At 41.2% G+C, this 14,763-nt stretch overlaps 1 protein-coding gene across 2 annotated transcripts in view; it reads left to right on the top strand.

Moving 5' to 3' along the window:
• LOC115104519 (partitioning defective 3 homolog) overlaps positions 1-10,411 on the top strand; it is a 581,101-nt gene extending 570,690 nt beyond the window's left edge. For both annotated transcript variants that reach the window (XM_065007121.1, XM_065007122.1), the window contains one exon: positions 7,792-10,411. In XM_065007121.1, the coding sequence (XP_064863193.1) occupies positions 7,792-8,254 (463 nt within the window). In that variant the 3' untranslated portion in view covers positions 8,255-10,411. The remainder of the gene's footprint in view (positions 1-7,791) is intronic.
• The last annotated feature ends 4,352 nt before the right edge of the window (positions 10,412-14,763 follow it).

Here is a 14,763-nt window from a genome sequence, read left to right on the forward strand (position 1 = left end):
ACTCTTGTTATTGGAACAGGGTTAGCTAGGCCAGACAGGGTGAGGGAGGAGAGACGGGGGCTGATTGCCAGTCAGAAGGGTGCTTAGCTGGCGTAAGTAGCAGGCAGGATAAGCTTAGTTCAGTGGCCAGTCTGTAGCTGCCAGACACACACACGCACACGCACACTCACATTCCTCATGTAAACAAACAACTTAGTTTCCTGAAAGACAAGTAAAACATTGTTCCAAGTTTTTATATCATTTGTTTGTATACCCATGGGCCTTTGGCATTGCATGGCCAAGGTACATGTTTTTCTGTGTTTTTCTCATTCCCTCACTGTTTGTGTGTGTGTGTGTGTGTGTGTGTGTGTGTGTGTGTGTGTGTGTGTGTGTGTGTGTGTGTGTGTGTGTGTGTGTGTGTGTGTGTGTGTGTGTGTGTGTGTGTGTGTGTGTGTGTGTGTGTGTGCGTGCGTGCGTGTACGTGTGTGTACGTGCCTGTGTGTGTGTGCCTGCGTGCGTGTGTACGTGCCTGCGCGTGTGTGTGTGTGTGTGTACATAACTGTGTGAATGTGTATGTGTACATAACTGTGTGAATGTGTATGTGTACATGCCTCTATGTGTGTGTGTGTACATGCCTGCGTGTGCGTGTACATGCCTGCGTGTGTGAGTGTGTGTTTCCATTTTGATCAACCCTGATCTCTACCAGCTGCAGTTGCAAAAACACACAGACACAGCAGCCAGCCACAGATTCCTCTTGAAGCCAACTTCCTGACTATGTTTGTTAAATATTGTCCTTCTAAATTTAACCAAGGTATTTCATGATGACATTTATTTTGCTTTCAATAACCCTCCCCTCACCACTGTAAATAAAGAATGCTTTTACTTCCCATTCTTGGAGAAGAGTAGGAGATACAGGGTTCAACAGTACTATGTAACTATTTCCCATACAGATTCTTTCCTCTTGATTGTATGTTGCCCCATATCAACCCTCCATCTACGTCATCAGCACTAAAAACCGTGTTGGAACTTCAAGTCACTAAGTTCTATATGAAGCGTCACGCGGTTCTGAACGAACACCTCCCATGTGAGCTGTGGCTGTTGTGGAGGCCAGATTCAGAGTTCTCGCTCTCTTTTCCTCTCTCATTCTCAGAGGCTGAGCATGTGGTAAGACTCTCTCTACAGTGTGTCCCCACATCTGCCTTGGCTTTGATTCGCGCGCGCGTGCACACACACACACACACACACACACACACACAAAGATCCACAGTGTCTGAGTACTGCCATGTGTTTCAGCTCATCCCCTCTCCTCAGCCAGAAGAGAGCACAGAGGCCACCATTCGCAGTGGCTCATTTACAAGGGGATACACTGTTAAAATCAGCCCACGAGAAGGACAGGTGAATGGGGAGGGATAGAGGCGAGGGATAGTAATAATTCTCTATCTTATTTTCCTGCTGTTGTCCTTGTCCAAAGCGAATGCAGATGCCCCAAGTCTATGTGGCTGCATTATGTGGTATCATATGGACGTTTGATTTAAAACAGCTCCATGTGGAACTCAGGTCATATCAATGGCAGACCAGACCAGCTCCATGCAAATGTTCCATTTTCACATCCCCTTTCCAGATAAATATCTTATTAGCCGTTTTATTTTACTAACCACAGCAAACAGTCACACATGGCTGTGTGTGTCATGGATCCCTTTTGGAGCTACAGTCGGAGAGTGCAAAAACTCTGGCTTCGCTGGCCTTCAATAGGGGGATTTTGTCCACGGCTGGCAGGCTAAAATAGGGCTGACTGCTTCGTACAGTTTTTAATAGCAGCTTGCAGGTACGGTAGACCTCACTCTCACCTCACTACCATACAGTTCTAGAGATAAGGAACAGGCCAGGCATCCATGGGCTCAGTCTTAAATTGCACCCTATTCCCTACAGAGCACTATGAGCCCTGGTCAAAGGCAGTGCACTATGTAGGGAATCGGGTGCCATTTGGGAAGCAGGCAGTCAGGACTGTGAGCTTCCTGTCACTAGTCTGAAAGCATGTCATGCCTTGACCCCCAGCTCCCTGCTCCAGCTCCCTGCTTCAGCCCTGTTCTGTTCTGTGTGATGTGAACTCGAAACCCTTTTAAACTGTGTGAGGTCAGTGAGGTGTGAATGGGATCTTTCTCTCTCTTTGCACCCAAACGTACAGTAAAGGAAGACATATCTGTATCCCAAATGGCACCCTATTCCCTATGGGCACTGGTCAAATATAGTGCACTATATAGGGAATAGGGTGCCATTTGGGATGCCGCCACTGCCACACGTCTTCCATCTCACATCACATTGCTTCCTTAATGGATTGTAATAATTGAGAAGGTGGCCAGGCACACACACGTTAGCCAAAGAGGACACATCTCCCAATGATGGCTTTTAGACACAATTTAAGGGTTTGTGTGTGTGTGTGTGTGTGTGTGTGTGTGTGTGTGTGTGTGTGTGTGTGTGTGTGTGTGTGTGTGTGTGTGTGTGTGTGTGTGTGTGTGTGTGTGTGTGTGTGCGTGCGTGCCCTTGTGTGGGGGTTGCATGCGTCAAGTCAGTCATAGGCTAGCAGACGGCTGGACAGAGGCAGAACATGCAGCAGAGAGGGCAGCCATTACTGTGTCTGTGGTAAATGTGCCCATCTCTAAAAGGAGATCAATGTGTGAAAGCTACAGTTTTGTGTGTTTACATCTGTGGAAATAATAGTGCCGCTGTTGTTAACAACCCTCCATTTGTTAGCCATCACTCTCTGTATGTTTCTTTATGTATCCCATCTTTGTCTTCATGTCTTTATGTATCCTGTCTTCATGTATCCTGTATTTATGTCTTCATGTATTCTGTCTTCATGTATTTATGTCTTCATGTATCCTGTCTTCATGTATTTATGTCTTCATGTATTTATGTCTTCATGTATCCTGTCTTCATGTATTTATGTCTTTATGTGTCCTGTCTTTATGTCTTCATGTATCCTGTATTTATGTCTTCGTGTATCCTGTCTTCATGTATTTATGTCTTCATGTGTCCTGTCTTTATGTCTTCAGGTATCCTGTATTTATGTCTTCATGTATCCTGTCTTCATGTCTTCAGGTATCCTGTATTTATGTCTTCAGGTATCCTGTATTTATGTCTTCATGTATCCTGTCTTCATGTATTTATGTCTTCATGTATCCTGTCTTTGTCTTTATGTCTTCAGGTATCCTGTCTTCATGTATCCTGTCTTCATGTATTTATGTCTTCATGTATCCTGTCTTTATGTCTTCAGGTATCCTGTATTTATGTCTTCATGTATCATGTCTTCATGTATTTATGTCTTCATGTATCCTGTCTTTATGTATCCTGTCTTTATGTCTTCATGTATCCTGTCTTTGTCTTTATGTCTTCATTTATCCTGTCTTTATGCCTTCATGTATCCTGTCTTCATGTATCCTGTCTTCATGTATTTATGTCTTCATGTATCCTGTCTTTATGTATCCTGTCTTTATGTCTTCATGTATCCTGTCTTTGTCTTCATGTATCCTGTCTTTATGTATCCTGTCCTTATGTCTTCATGTATCCTGTCTTCATGTATTTATGTCTTCATGTATCCTGTCTTTGTCTTTATGTCTTCAGGTATCCTGTCTTCATGTATCCTGTCTTCATGTATTTATGTCTTCATGTATCCTGTCTTTATGTCTTCAGGTATCCTGTATTTATGTCTTCATGTATCCTGTCTTCATGTATTTATGTCTTCATGTATCCTGTCTTTATGTATCCTGTCTTTATGTCTTCATGTATCCTGTCTTTGTCTTTATGTCTTCATTTATCCTGTCTTTATGCCTTCATGTATCCTGTCTTCATGTATCCTGTCTTCATGTATTTATGTCTTCATGTATCCTGTCTTTATGTATCCTGTCTTTATGTCTTCATGTATCCTGTCTTTATGTCTTCATGTATCCTGTCTTTGTCTTCATGTATCCTGTCTTTATGTATCCTGTCCTTATGTCTTCATGTATCCTGTCTTCATGTCTTTATGTCTTCATGTATCCTGTCTTCATGTATCCTGTCTTTGTCTTCATGTATCCTGTCTTTATGTATTTATGTCTTCATGTATCCTGTCTTCATGTCTTTATGTCTTCATGTATCCTGTCTTCATGTGTCCTGTCTTTATGTCTTCATGTATCCTGTCTTCATGTCTTTATGTCTTCATGTATCCTGTCTTCATGTCTTTATGTCTTCATGTATCCTGTCTTTGTCTACATGTATCCTGTCCTTTTATCTTCATGTATCCTGTCTTCATGCCTTCATGTATCCTGTCTTCATGTCTTCGTGTATTCTGTCTTCATGCCTTCGTGTATCCTGTCTTCATGTCTTTGTGTATTCTGTCTTCATGCCTTCGTGTATCCTGTCTTCATGCCTTCGTGTATCCTGTCTTTATACCTTTGTGTATCCTGTCTTTGTCTTCATGTATCCTGCCTTTGTCTTCATGTATCCTGTCTTTATGCCTTTGTGTATCCTGTCTTTATACCTTTGTGTATCCTGTCTTTGTCTTCATGTATCCTGTCTTTATGTCTTCATGTATCCTGTCTTTATGTCTTCATGTATCCTGTCTTTATGTATCCTGTCTTTATGTATTTATGTCTTCATGTATCCTGTCTTTATGTATCCTGTCTTTATGTCTTCATGTATCCTGTCTTTATGTCTTCATGTATCCTGTCTTTGTCTTCATGTATCCTGTCTTTATGTATCCTGTCCTTATGTCTTCATGTATCCTGTCTTCATGTCTTTATGTCTTCATGTATCCTGTCTTCATGTATCCTGTCTTTGTCTTCATGTATCCTGTCTTTATGTCTTTATGTCTTCATGTATCCTGTCTTCATGTGTCCTGTCTTTATGTCTTCATGTATCCTGTCTTCATGTCTTTATGTCTTCATGTATCCTGTCTTCATGTCTTTATGTCTTCATGTATCCTGTCTTTGTCTACATGTATCCTGTCCTTTTATCTTCATGTATCCTGTCTTCATGCCTTCATGTATCCTGTCTTCATGTCTTCGTGTATTCTGTCTTCATGCCTTCGTGTATCCTGTCTTCATGTCTTTGTGTATTCTGTCTTCATGCCTTCGTGTATCCTGTCTTCATGCCTTCGTGTATCCTGTCTTTATACCTTTGTGTATCCTGTCTTTGTCTTCATGTATCCTGCCTTTGTCTTCATGTATCCTGTCTTTATGCCTTTGTGTATCCTGTCTTTATACCTTTGTGTATCCTGTCTTTATGTCTTCATGTATCCTGTCTTTATGTCTTCATGTATCCTGTCTTTATGTCTTCATGTATCCTGTCTTTATGTATCCTGTCTTTATGTCTTCATGTATCCTGTCTTCATGTCTTTGTCTTCATGTATCCTGTCTTCATGTCTTTATGTCTTCATGTATCCTGTCTTCATGTCTTTGTCTTCATGTATCCTGTCTTCATGTCTTTATGTCTTCATGTATCCTGTCTTTGTCTACATGTATCCTGTCTTCGTGCCTTTGTGTATCCTGTCTTTATACCTTTGTGTATCCTGTCTTTGTCTTCATGTATCCTGCCTTTGTCTTCATGTATCCTGTCTTTATGCCTTTGTGTATCCTGTCTTTATACCTTTGTGTATCCTGTCTTTGTCTTCATGTATCCTGCCTTTATACCTTTGTGTATCCTGTCTTTGTCTTCATGTATCCTGTCTTTATGTCTTCATGTATCCTGTCTTTATGTCTTCATGTATCCTGCCTTTATGTCTTCATGTATCCTGCCTTTATACCTTTGTGTATCCTGTCTTTATACCTTTGTGTATCCTGTCTTTATACCTTTGCGTATCCTGTCTTTATACCTTTGCGTATCCTGTCTTTATACCTTTGCGTATCCTGTCTTTATACCTTTGCGTATCCTGTCTTTATACCTTTGCGTATCCTGTCTTTGTCTTCATGTATCCTGTCTTTGTCTTCATGTATCCTGTCTTTATGTCTTCATGTATCCTGCCATTATACCTTTGTGTATCCTGTCTTTATACCTTTGCGTATCCTGTCTTTGTCTTCATGTATCCTGTCTTTGTCTACATGTATCCTGTCCTTTTATCTTCATGTATCCTGTCTTCATGCCTTCATGTATCCTGTCTTCATGCCTTCATGTATCCTGTCTTTATGCCTTTGTGTATCCTGTCTTTATACCTTTGTGTATCCTGTCTTTGTCTTCATGTATCCTGCCTTTATACCTTTGTGTATCCTGTCTTTGTCTTCATGTATCCTGTCTTTATGTCTTCATGTATCCTGTCTTTATGTCTTCATGTATCCTGTCTTTATGTATCCTGTCTTTATGTCTTCATGTATCCTGTCTTCATGTCTTTGTCTTCATGTATCCTGTCTTCATGTCTTCATGTATCCTGTCTTCATGTCTTTGTCTTCATGTATCCTGTCTTCATGTCTTTATGTCTTCATGTATCCTGTCTTTGTCTTTGTCTTCATGTATCCTGTCTTTGTGTCCTGTCTTTATGTCTTCATGTATCCTGTCTTCATGTCTTTGTCTTCATGTATCCTGTCTTCATGTCTTTATGTCTTCATGTATCCTGTCTTTGTCTACATGTATCCTGTCTTCGTGCCTTTGTGTATCCTGTCTTTATACCTTTGTGTATCCTGTCTTTGTCTTCATGTATCCTGCCTTTGTCTTCATGTATCCTGTCTTTATGCCTTTGTGTATCCTGTCTTTATACCTTTGTGTATCCTGTCTTTGTCTTCATGTATCCTGTCTTTGTCTTCATGTATCCTGTCTTTATGTCTTCATGTATCCTGTCTTTATGTCTTCATGTATCCTGCCTTTATGTCTTCATGTATCCTGCCTTTATACCTTTGTGTATCCTGTCTTTATACCTTTGTGTATCCTGTCTTTATACCTTTGCGTATCCTGTCTTTATACCTTTGCGTATCCTGTCTTTATACCTTTGCGTATCCTGTCTTTATACCTTTGCGTATCCTGTCTTTGTCTTCATGTATGCTGTCTTTGTCTTCATGTATCCTGTCTTTATGTCTTCATGTATCCTGCCGTTATACCTTTGTGTATCCTGTCTTTATACCTTTGCGTATCCTGTCTTTGTCTTCATGTATCCTGTCTTTGTCTTCATGTATCCTGTCTTTATGTCTTCATGTATCCTGCCGTTATACCTTTGTGTATCCTGTCTTTATACCTTTGCGTATCCTGTCTTTGTCTTCATGTATCCTGTCTTTATGTCTTCATGTATCCTGCCGTTATACCTTTGTGTATCCTGTCTTTATACCTTTGTGTATCCTGTCTTTGTCTTCATGTATCCTGTCTTTGTCTTCATGTATCCTGTCTTTATGTCTTCATGTATCCTGTCTTTATGTCTTTATGTATCCTGCCTTTATACCTTTGTGTATCCTGCCTTTATACCTTTGTGTATCCTGTCTTTGTCTTCATGTATCCTGCCTTTGTCTTCATGTTTCCTGTCTTTATACCTTTGTGTATCCTGTCTTTATGTCTTCATGTATCCTACCTTTATACCTTTGTGTATCCTGTATTTATGCCTTTGTGTATCCTGTCTTTATGCCTTTGTGTATCCTGTCTTTGTCTTCATATATCCTGTCTTTATGTCTTCATGTATCCTGATTCAATGTCATCATAGATACAGAAAGAAGACCTTGGCAGATCTCCATCTCATCTCATTTCTCCTTTTGTGTTTCTGGTGAATTACGCAACTACAAAAACAAATCCTATACAACCATGTTGCAAATATTGAAAATAAAAGTGTAGCTCATGAAACTATGTTGTTCTTGTGTCCTCCAGACAACCTCGTAAGACCCCCAGCACAGTGTCCCAGGAGTCGTATGACAAAGCCTTCCCGCCGGGCGAGGTCTTCCAGACGGCCAAGGAGAACCCCCGCTACTCAAGCTACCAGGGCTCCAGGAACGGCTACCTGCACAGCGGGGCCAGTGGCTTCAATGCCCGCGTCCTGCTGGAGACCCAGGAGCTGCTGAGGCAGGAGCAGAGACGCAGGGAGCAGTCTGAGGCCAAGATGAGGCTACCGCCGCCACAGGAGGGGGTCCCTGTTACCAACACCGGCTACGATGACATTCACCCAGCCCCGACTCCAACCCTTCCCCAGGATCCAGTCCTAACCCAGGCCCCGATCCCTGTCACAGCCACACCCAAGGGCCCGTACCGCCAGGATGTGCCCCCCTCTCCATCTCAGCTGGCCAGGCTCAACAGGCTGCAGGGCTCAGAGAAAGGACATCCATTTTACTCCTGATGGGCAAAGGAGGGATAAGAGGAACTGGAGGATGGAGGGGTTGATGATTATCACCAGCAATAATATAAGAGAGTCTGGATCTTTTTAAAGTCCGCTAGATCTCTTTGAATGGTTTCAACACAGAGGTTTAATTAATTGTATTTCTATGTTGGTGTTTTTATAACAAACTTTACAGTCAGGATTCTATTCACCCCAATCACCAGTTGTCTGGCCTGTGTCTGCCATCGTGATCTTCCCACTTTAAGTGCCTTGTGGGAAGACTGTTCTGCCTTAAAGGTCGAATGCAGCCGTTTTTATCTCAATATCAAATCATTTATGGGTAACAATAAAGTACGTTACTCTGATTGTTTAAAATTAAAATGGTCAAAAAGAAACTAAAATAACTTCTTAGTAAAGAGCAATTTCTTAAACAAGAATTTTGATAGGGAGAGGAAAACAGAAAACTGGCTGTTATGGCGATGTCACCAGGCCAAACAGTTCTTACACTAAAAGGGCATTATCATAATTTTCACAATTTCACAGCATTATTTCAAAATAGTGTGTGAGATTGTGTGGTTGACCACTTCGCTGTGTGAGGTTGTATGCTCTACCAAATCACGTATTTGACTGCACTGGGCCTTTAAGAGTCTAGTCCTCACCCTTCCTGTGGCTTGTGTATTTGGACACCTTCATCATCCTGCATTGTATCTACAAAACATTCTGTCAATCAGCACCCCACAGTATTTTCACCCACACATCATGAGCAACTTCTGACACAAGTGTATACTCCCAAGTGTTTGTGTAGGACCTAGATTGTGTTTGGGTGTGTTTCTGTAGGGTTCTATATGCTGCTGTCAGCATGTGCTGACATAAAGAGCTACTGGGTTAACCAGCATGTCCGAATTCTGGGGTAAGACAACCCTACAGTTCCCAGTTACACTACAGAGGAAAATTCCCCCTGGTCTATGACACCCTTCTTATTTAAACTCAGCCTCGCAGTTTGTGTACTTTTTGACATCTGCTGATGTAAAAAGGGCTTTATAAATACATTTGTTTTGACTTGATTTGAACTCCTTTCATCTGGGCGATTCATCAGTATAAACGAGGTCAGGGTTGGGTTATTAATTCATGTAGCTCATGAAACATGTATCTGTGTTGTGTCTGGGCGGCGCTAGTGAGGGGGTGGTGGATGGGTTAGAGGTAGAGTGGGAGGGTTAGGGTGTGTGTGTGTGCCATGGTGTTTCTGCCTGACTGTTTGGCCGTTGACTTAGCTGAGTCACTGTAACTAAAGCCTGTAACCAGTCTGTCCTGACCCGTCCGACTGACTGCTGCTTCACATTTTTCATTAAGGTGGTTACCGGGAAACCACCTACTGTTCACTACAACGTTCCTAAACAGCGTCACATACAGCCTCACAGCATGACTGTCTGTCTTTCCAGAGGCCCAGCTAAAACAACAATCTCTGTTTCATTTCATTTCATTCTATTACCGTTCATAAGTAATCAATACTGTCGTAATTCATGTTTCAACTACCGTTGCCATATTTTTTTCTCAACAGTGTGTGGGTGAGAATGTGTGTGTGTGTGTGTGTGTGTGGGTGGGTTTGTGGGTGTGTGCCTGTAATGTGATGCCTCCCATGTCTTTGAATATACCTTGGCAGATGTTGAAACAATGGGTGTCAATGAAACGGCAATAGGAGAGGAGTGAAGCGAATAAGACAAGTGGGAGGTGGGAATGAGGCAGTCTGTAAGGGTAGATTGACCCGACTAGCGATGTATTCTATTGCTTCCTCAGAAGTATTCCACTGAGCCGCTGGAACAGACCAGGGCTGGAGAAAAGGCACATTTGACATTTCCATACTTCCATATTCATGCTCTCTCTTTCGTAATTTGTTATCGCTTCCTCTCTTGCTTTCTCTCTCTTTCTCTCTTCACCCCTCTCTCTCTTTCTCTCTTCACCCCTCTCTCTCTTTCTCTCTTCGCCCCTCTCTCTCTCTCTTTCTCTCTTCACCCCTCTCTCTTTCTCTCTTCGCCCCTCTCTCTCTCTCTCTCTTTCTCTCTTCGCCCCTCTCTCTCTCTCTTTCTCTCTTCACCCCCTCTCTCTTTCTCTCTTCGCCCCTCTCTCTCTCTTTCTCTCTTCGCCCCTCTCTCTCTCTCTTTCTCTCTTCACCCCTCTTTCTCTCTTCTCTCTCTCTCTCTCTCTCTCTCTCTCTCTCTCTTTCTCTCTTCCCCTCTCTCTCTCTCTTTCTCTCTTCGCCCCTCTCTCTCTCTCTTTCTCTCTTCGCCCCTCTCTCTCTCTCTTTCTCTCTTCGCCCCTCTCTCTCTCTTTCTCTCTTCGCCCCTCTCTCTCTCTCTTTCTCTCTTCGCCCCTCTCTCTCTCTCTTTCTCTCTTTCTCTCTTCGCCCCTCTCTCTCTCTCTCTTTCTCTCTTCGCCCCTCTCTCTCTCTTCGCCCCTCTCTCGCTCTCTCTCCGCCCCTCTCTCTCTCTTTCTCTCTTCGCCCCTCTCTCTCTCTTTCTCTCTTCGCCCCTCTCTCGCCTCTTCGCCCCTCTCTCTCTTTCTTTCTCTTTCTCTCTTCGCCTCTCTCTCTCTCTTCGCCCCTCTCTCTCTGTCTGTTTGCCTCTTTTCCTCTCTCACGCTCTCTCACCATAGTTTTATATGCTTCTCAATTAAGTGATATCGCCCTCCGTTCCAAACATATTGCTACCGTATTACGCCTTTCTCTGCTTTTTAATGTATTTTCTGGGTGGTAAGGAAGAGGAGGAGTCGGGGGAAGGGGGAGAATATTCTAATCAAACAGCTGGTTTTGGTCCTTGATGTTTCCACAGTGTTCCGCACGTTAGACTTGGAAGTGGATCAAGTGCCTGCCATATCCAACGAGTCATTTTTTTGTATAGCAAATATTACTTCCTGCACATTTTCATTCATTTAAAAAAAAAAATATGCGTTTATTGTTTTAATCATGAGGGAAAAATAGTAATCCTACACTATGTATTTTTATGACTGTTCCTTGTCATCTTTTATAAACGGTAATTAGGTACTATCTATGGTGTTTTCCCAATGACTTATGTAATAAGAACAGTGTGGTTGGTTTATAAGAATTGTACCTGGTGTATTAAAAACTCTATACAGCCTCTGTCTCTGTACTGTACATATCACATTCAACTAAATAAATAAATAAATATGGAAGGCTGCTTCCTTCCTGGTTACAACTAACTAGAACCTAAATGGCATAGGGCTCTGGTCAGAACTAGTGCACTATGCAGGGAATAGGGTGCCATTGTGGACGCATCAATGTCTTTAATCCTCTGGCTGATAGATCACTGTAATGTTGTTCTCAGAGCTATCACATCACAGGGCTGGCCAACAGGCTAATGGGACGGCTAATGACTCAGTCGGCCTTAAAAATGACTGTCATATTTATGAAGTTCAACTAACTCTCCGGGACCAGCAGGTTTGTAGTGAAGCTGGCCCTGTTCATTTACATTTCTGAAGGAGTCTGAGAGAAGTACTGCACTTCTGTCAGATCTTTGGCTGGGAGAAAAAGGGGAGATATGTTGAAGGATTCCGTCTGTTCTGAATGGAAAGGGAATGCTCTATGTTCGAGGAGAGTGTTCAACTCGCTGTGGCTAAAGATGTACTGTAACTCTCTCTCTGATATATTGTAACTGTACTCTCTCTCTCTCTCTCTCTCTCTCTCTCTCTCTCTCAGGGAGAACCAAATGAGTAAAATTGGAGGACTCAAACTGTGTAAAATGTCCTTTGCTGTCAGTATAGCACTGATATTCAGCTTCTAGACCGAATATACCCAGCATTAAACCCCATAAAGGAAACTCTAAAGACCACCCTCTGAATGAACCATGTTCTGTACACCCAGCACTGCTTTTGATGGAGTATAGTATCACTAAAGCAAACAGAACCAGAGAGGATCCACCTGCGTGTTAGTTCAACATTCACTTTCTACACTGAACAAAAATATATACACAACATGTAAAGTGTTGGTTCAAAATAGAAGATGCCAGAGATGTTCCAAACTCACAAAAAGTTTATTTCTCTCAAATGTTGTGCACAAATATGTTTACATCCCTGTTGTTGAGTATTTTTCCTTTGCCAAGATAACCAATCCACCCTGACAGGTGTGGCGTTTCAAGAATCTGATTAAACAGCATGATCATTACACAAGGGCATCTTGTGCTGGCGACAAAAGGTCTCTCTAAAATGTGCAGTTTTGTCAAACAACACAATACCACAGATGTCTCAAGTTTTGAGGGAGCGTGCAATTGACATGCTGACTCCAGGAATATCCACCAAAGCTGTTGCCAGAGAATGTAATGTTAATTTCTCTACCAAAAGCCGCCCCGTCATTTTGGAGAATTTGGCAGTACGTCCAACCAGCCTCACAACCGCAGACAACGTGTATGGCGTCGTATGGGTGAAAGGAAAGCCCCATGGTGGCGGTGGGCTTATGGTATGGGCAGACATAAGCTACGGACAATGAACACTAGTGCATTTTATTGATGGCAATTTGAATGCACAGAAATACATGATGAGACCCTGAGGTATATAGCCTCATTATTGTTATTTTTTATTTTTTTAACTTTAGTTTATTTTATTAGTTCTTTTTCTTTTTGCTAATATTTTCTAACTTTTAAACAGTTCTGCATTATTGGTTAAGGGCTTGTAAGTAAGCATTTCACGGTAATACCGGTTGTATTCATCTCATGTGACAAATACAATTTGATTTGATTAAATAAATGTATTTCAATTGACTGATTTCGTCATATGAACTGTAACTCAGTAAAATCTCTGAAAATGTTGCATTTATATTTTTGGTCAGTATAGTTAAGATGTAGGATCTTAATTTGATCATTCTTTTGTTTGCTGAGAATTTTCATACACAGCAGGAAACACAAACTTGTAGTATATTCAAGGTTTAAAATGGCTTGCAAAGTTTGTAATTTCCACTTGAAAATGTCAGACTTTATTTGCCCTAACAAGATCTTACATCAGTAGTTTAACACTCACTTTATAGTTAGTTCATCATTCACTTTCTAGTTTGAAAGTACTACTACTTTCTATTCCAGTGCTGTCATAATAAGCATCTCTTGGCATTCCGTGATGTCAAGCTGGTAAAGGAGACAAAATGATTGATTGATATAAAAATAAAAAAAACAGTTAAGAAAATATACAAAAGAGGCAAAAAAAGCCCACTGAACAATATTTTTAATAAAGATATTATTTTATAACAAAAAAGACTACCTAGATATGATGCAAACAACTATCAGAGAATGTATGAGAGAAAACAGAAAGATTACAGGGCATTTGGAAAGTATTCAGAAGCCTGGACATTTTCCACATTTTGTTACATTTCAGCCTTATTCTAAAATTGATTTTTTTGAAAGTAAAAAATAGTCATCAATCTAAACACAACACCCCATAATGAAAAAGCAAAAACTGTTTTTTTAGAAATGTTTGCAATTCTGTTACATTTTTTTTTTAAACCTCTTGCTTCTACTCGGGACGCTTGCGTCCCAACTAGAGCTCTGGAAATGCAAATGCGCTACGCTAAATGCTAATAGTATTAGTTAAAACTCAAACGTTCATTAAAATACACATGCAGGGTATCGAATTAAAGCTACACTCGTTGTGAATCCAGGCAACAAGTCAGATTTTTAAAATGCTTTTCGGGGACAGCATGAGAAGCTATTATCTGATAGCATGCACCAATACACTACAACACAAAGGCCACGCAGGGGACGTAAACAAAATAATTAGCATTTCGGCGTTGCACAATAAAATAGAAAACAGTCATTACCTTTCACCATCTTCTTTGTTGGCACTCCTAGATGTCCCATAAACACTATTGGGTCTTTATTTCGATTAAATCGGGCCATATAAAGCCAAGATATCGTTATATGTAGACTGTGTGATAAACGAAAAAAAACAGCGTTTTCACAACGTAATGTCATTTTTTTAAATTCAAAAAGTAGACGATAAACTTTCACAAAACACTTCGAAATACGTTTGTAATGCTACTTTAGGTATTAGTAAACGTTAATAAGCGATAAAAATCATCAGGAGGCGATGTAAAAATCATTAGCTGTCGTCTTGGAAAAAATTTCACGAGAGAGCTCTTCCAAATGATCTGGGCGGAGACTGGAGGTAAGTGGTTCCCCTGATTCGGTTCAACCAAGAATCAAAGATGATTCAATTCACAAGACTCTAGACAACATGGGGATGCTGTGGGAGTTGAATCCTCGGTCTTATCTAATTCGGCTCACTGTGAACAATTGCTGGAAGTGGCGCAAGGATATTTATTTCCATTTTCTGTGATCAGGTTTTCCTGCGCTTTCCGATGTAACGCACGTTATGTTATAGCCACAGTCGTGATTTAACCAGTTTTAAAAACGTCCGAGTGTTTTCTATCCACACATTCTAACCATATGAACGTACTATATTCCTGGCATGAGTAGCAGGGCGCTAAAATGTTGCGCGATTTTTAACAAAATGTTCAAAAAAGTAGAGGGTAGGAG

The sequence above is a fragment of the Oncorhynchus nerka genome, linkage group LG22 (assembly GCF_034236695.1).
Source record: "Oncorhynchus nerka isolate Pitt River linkage group LG22, Oner_Uvic_2.0, whole genome shotgun sequence".
NCBI lineage: Eukaryota > Metazoa > Chordata > Actinopteri > Salmoniformes > Salmonidae > Oncorhynchus > Oncorhynchus nerka.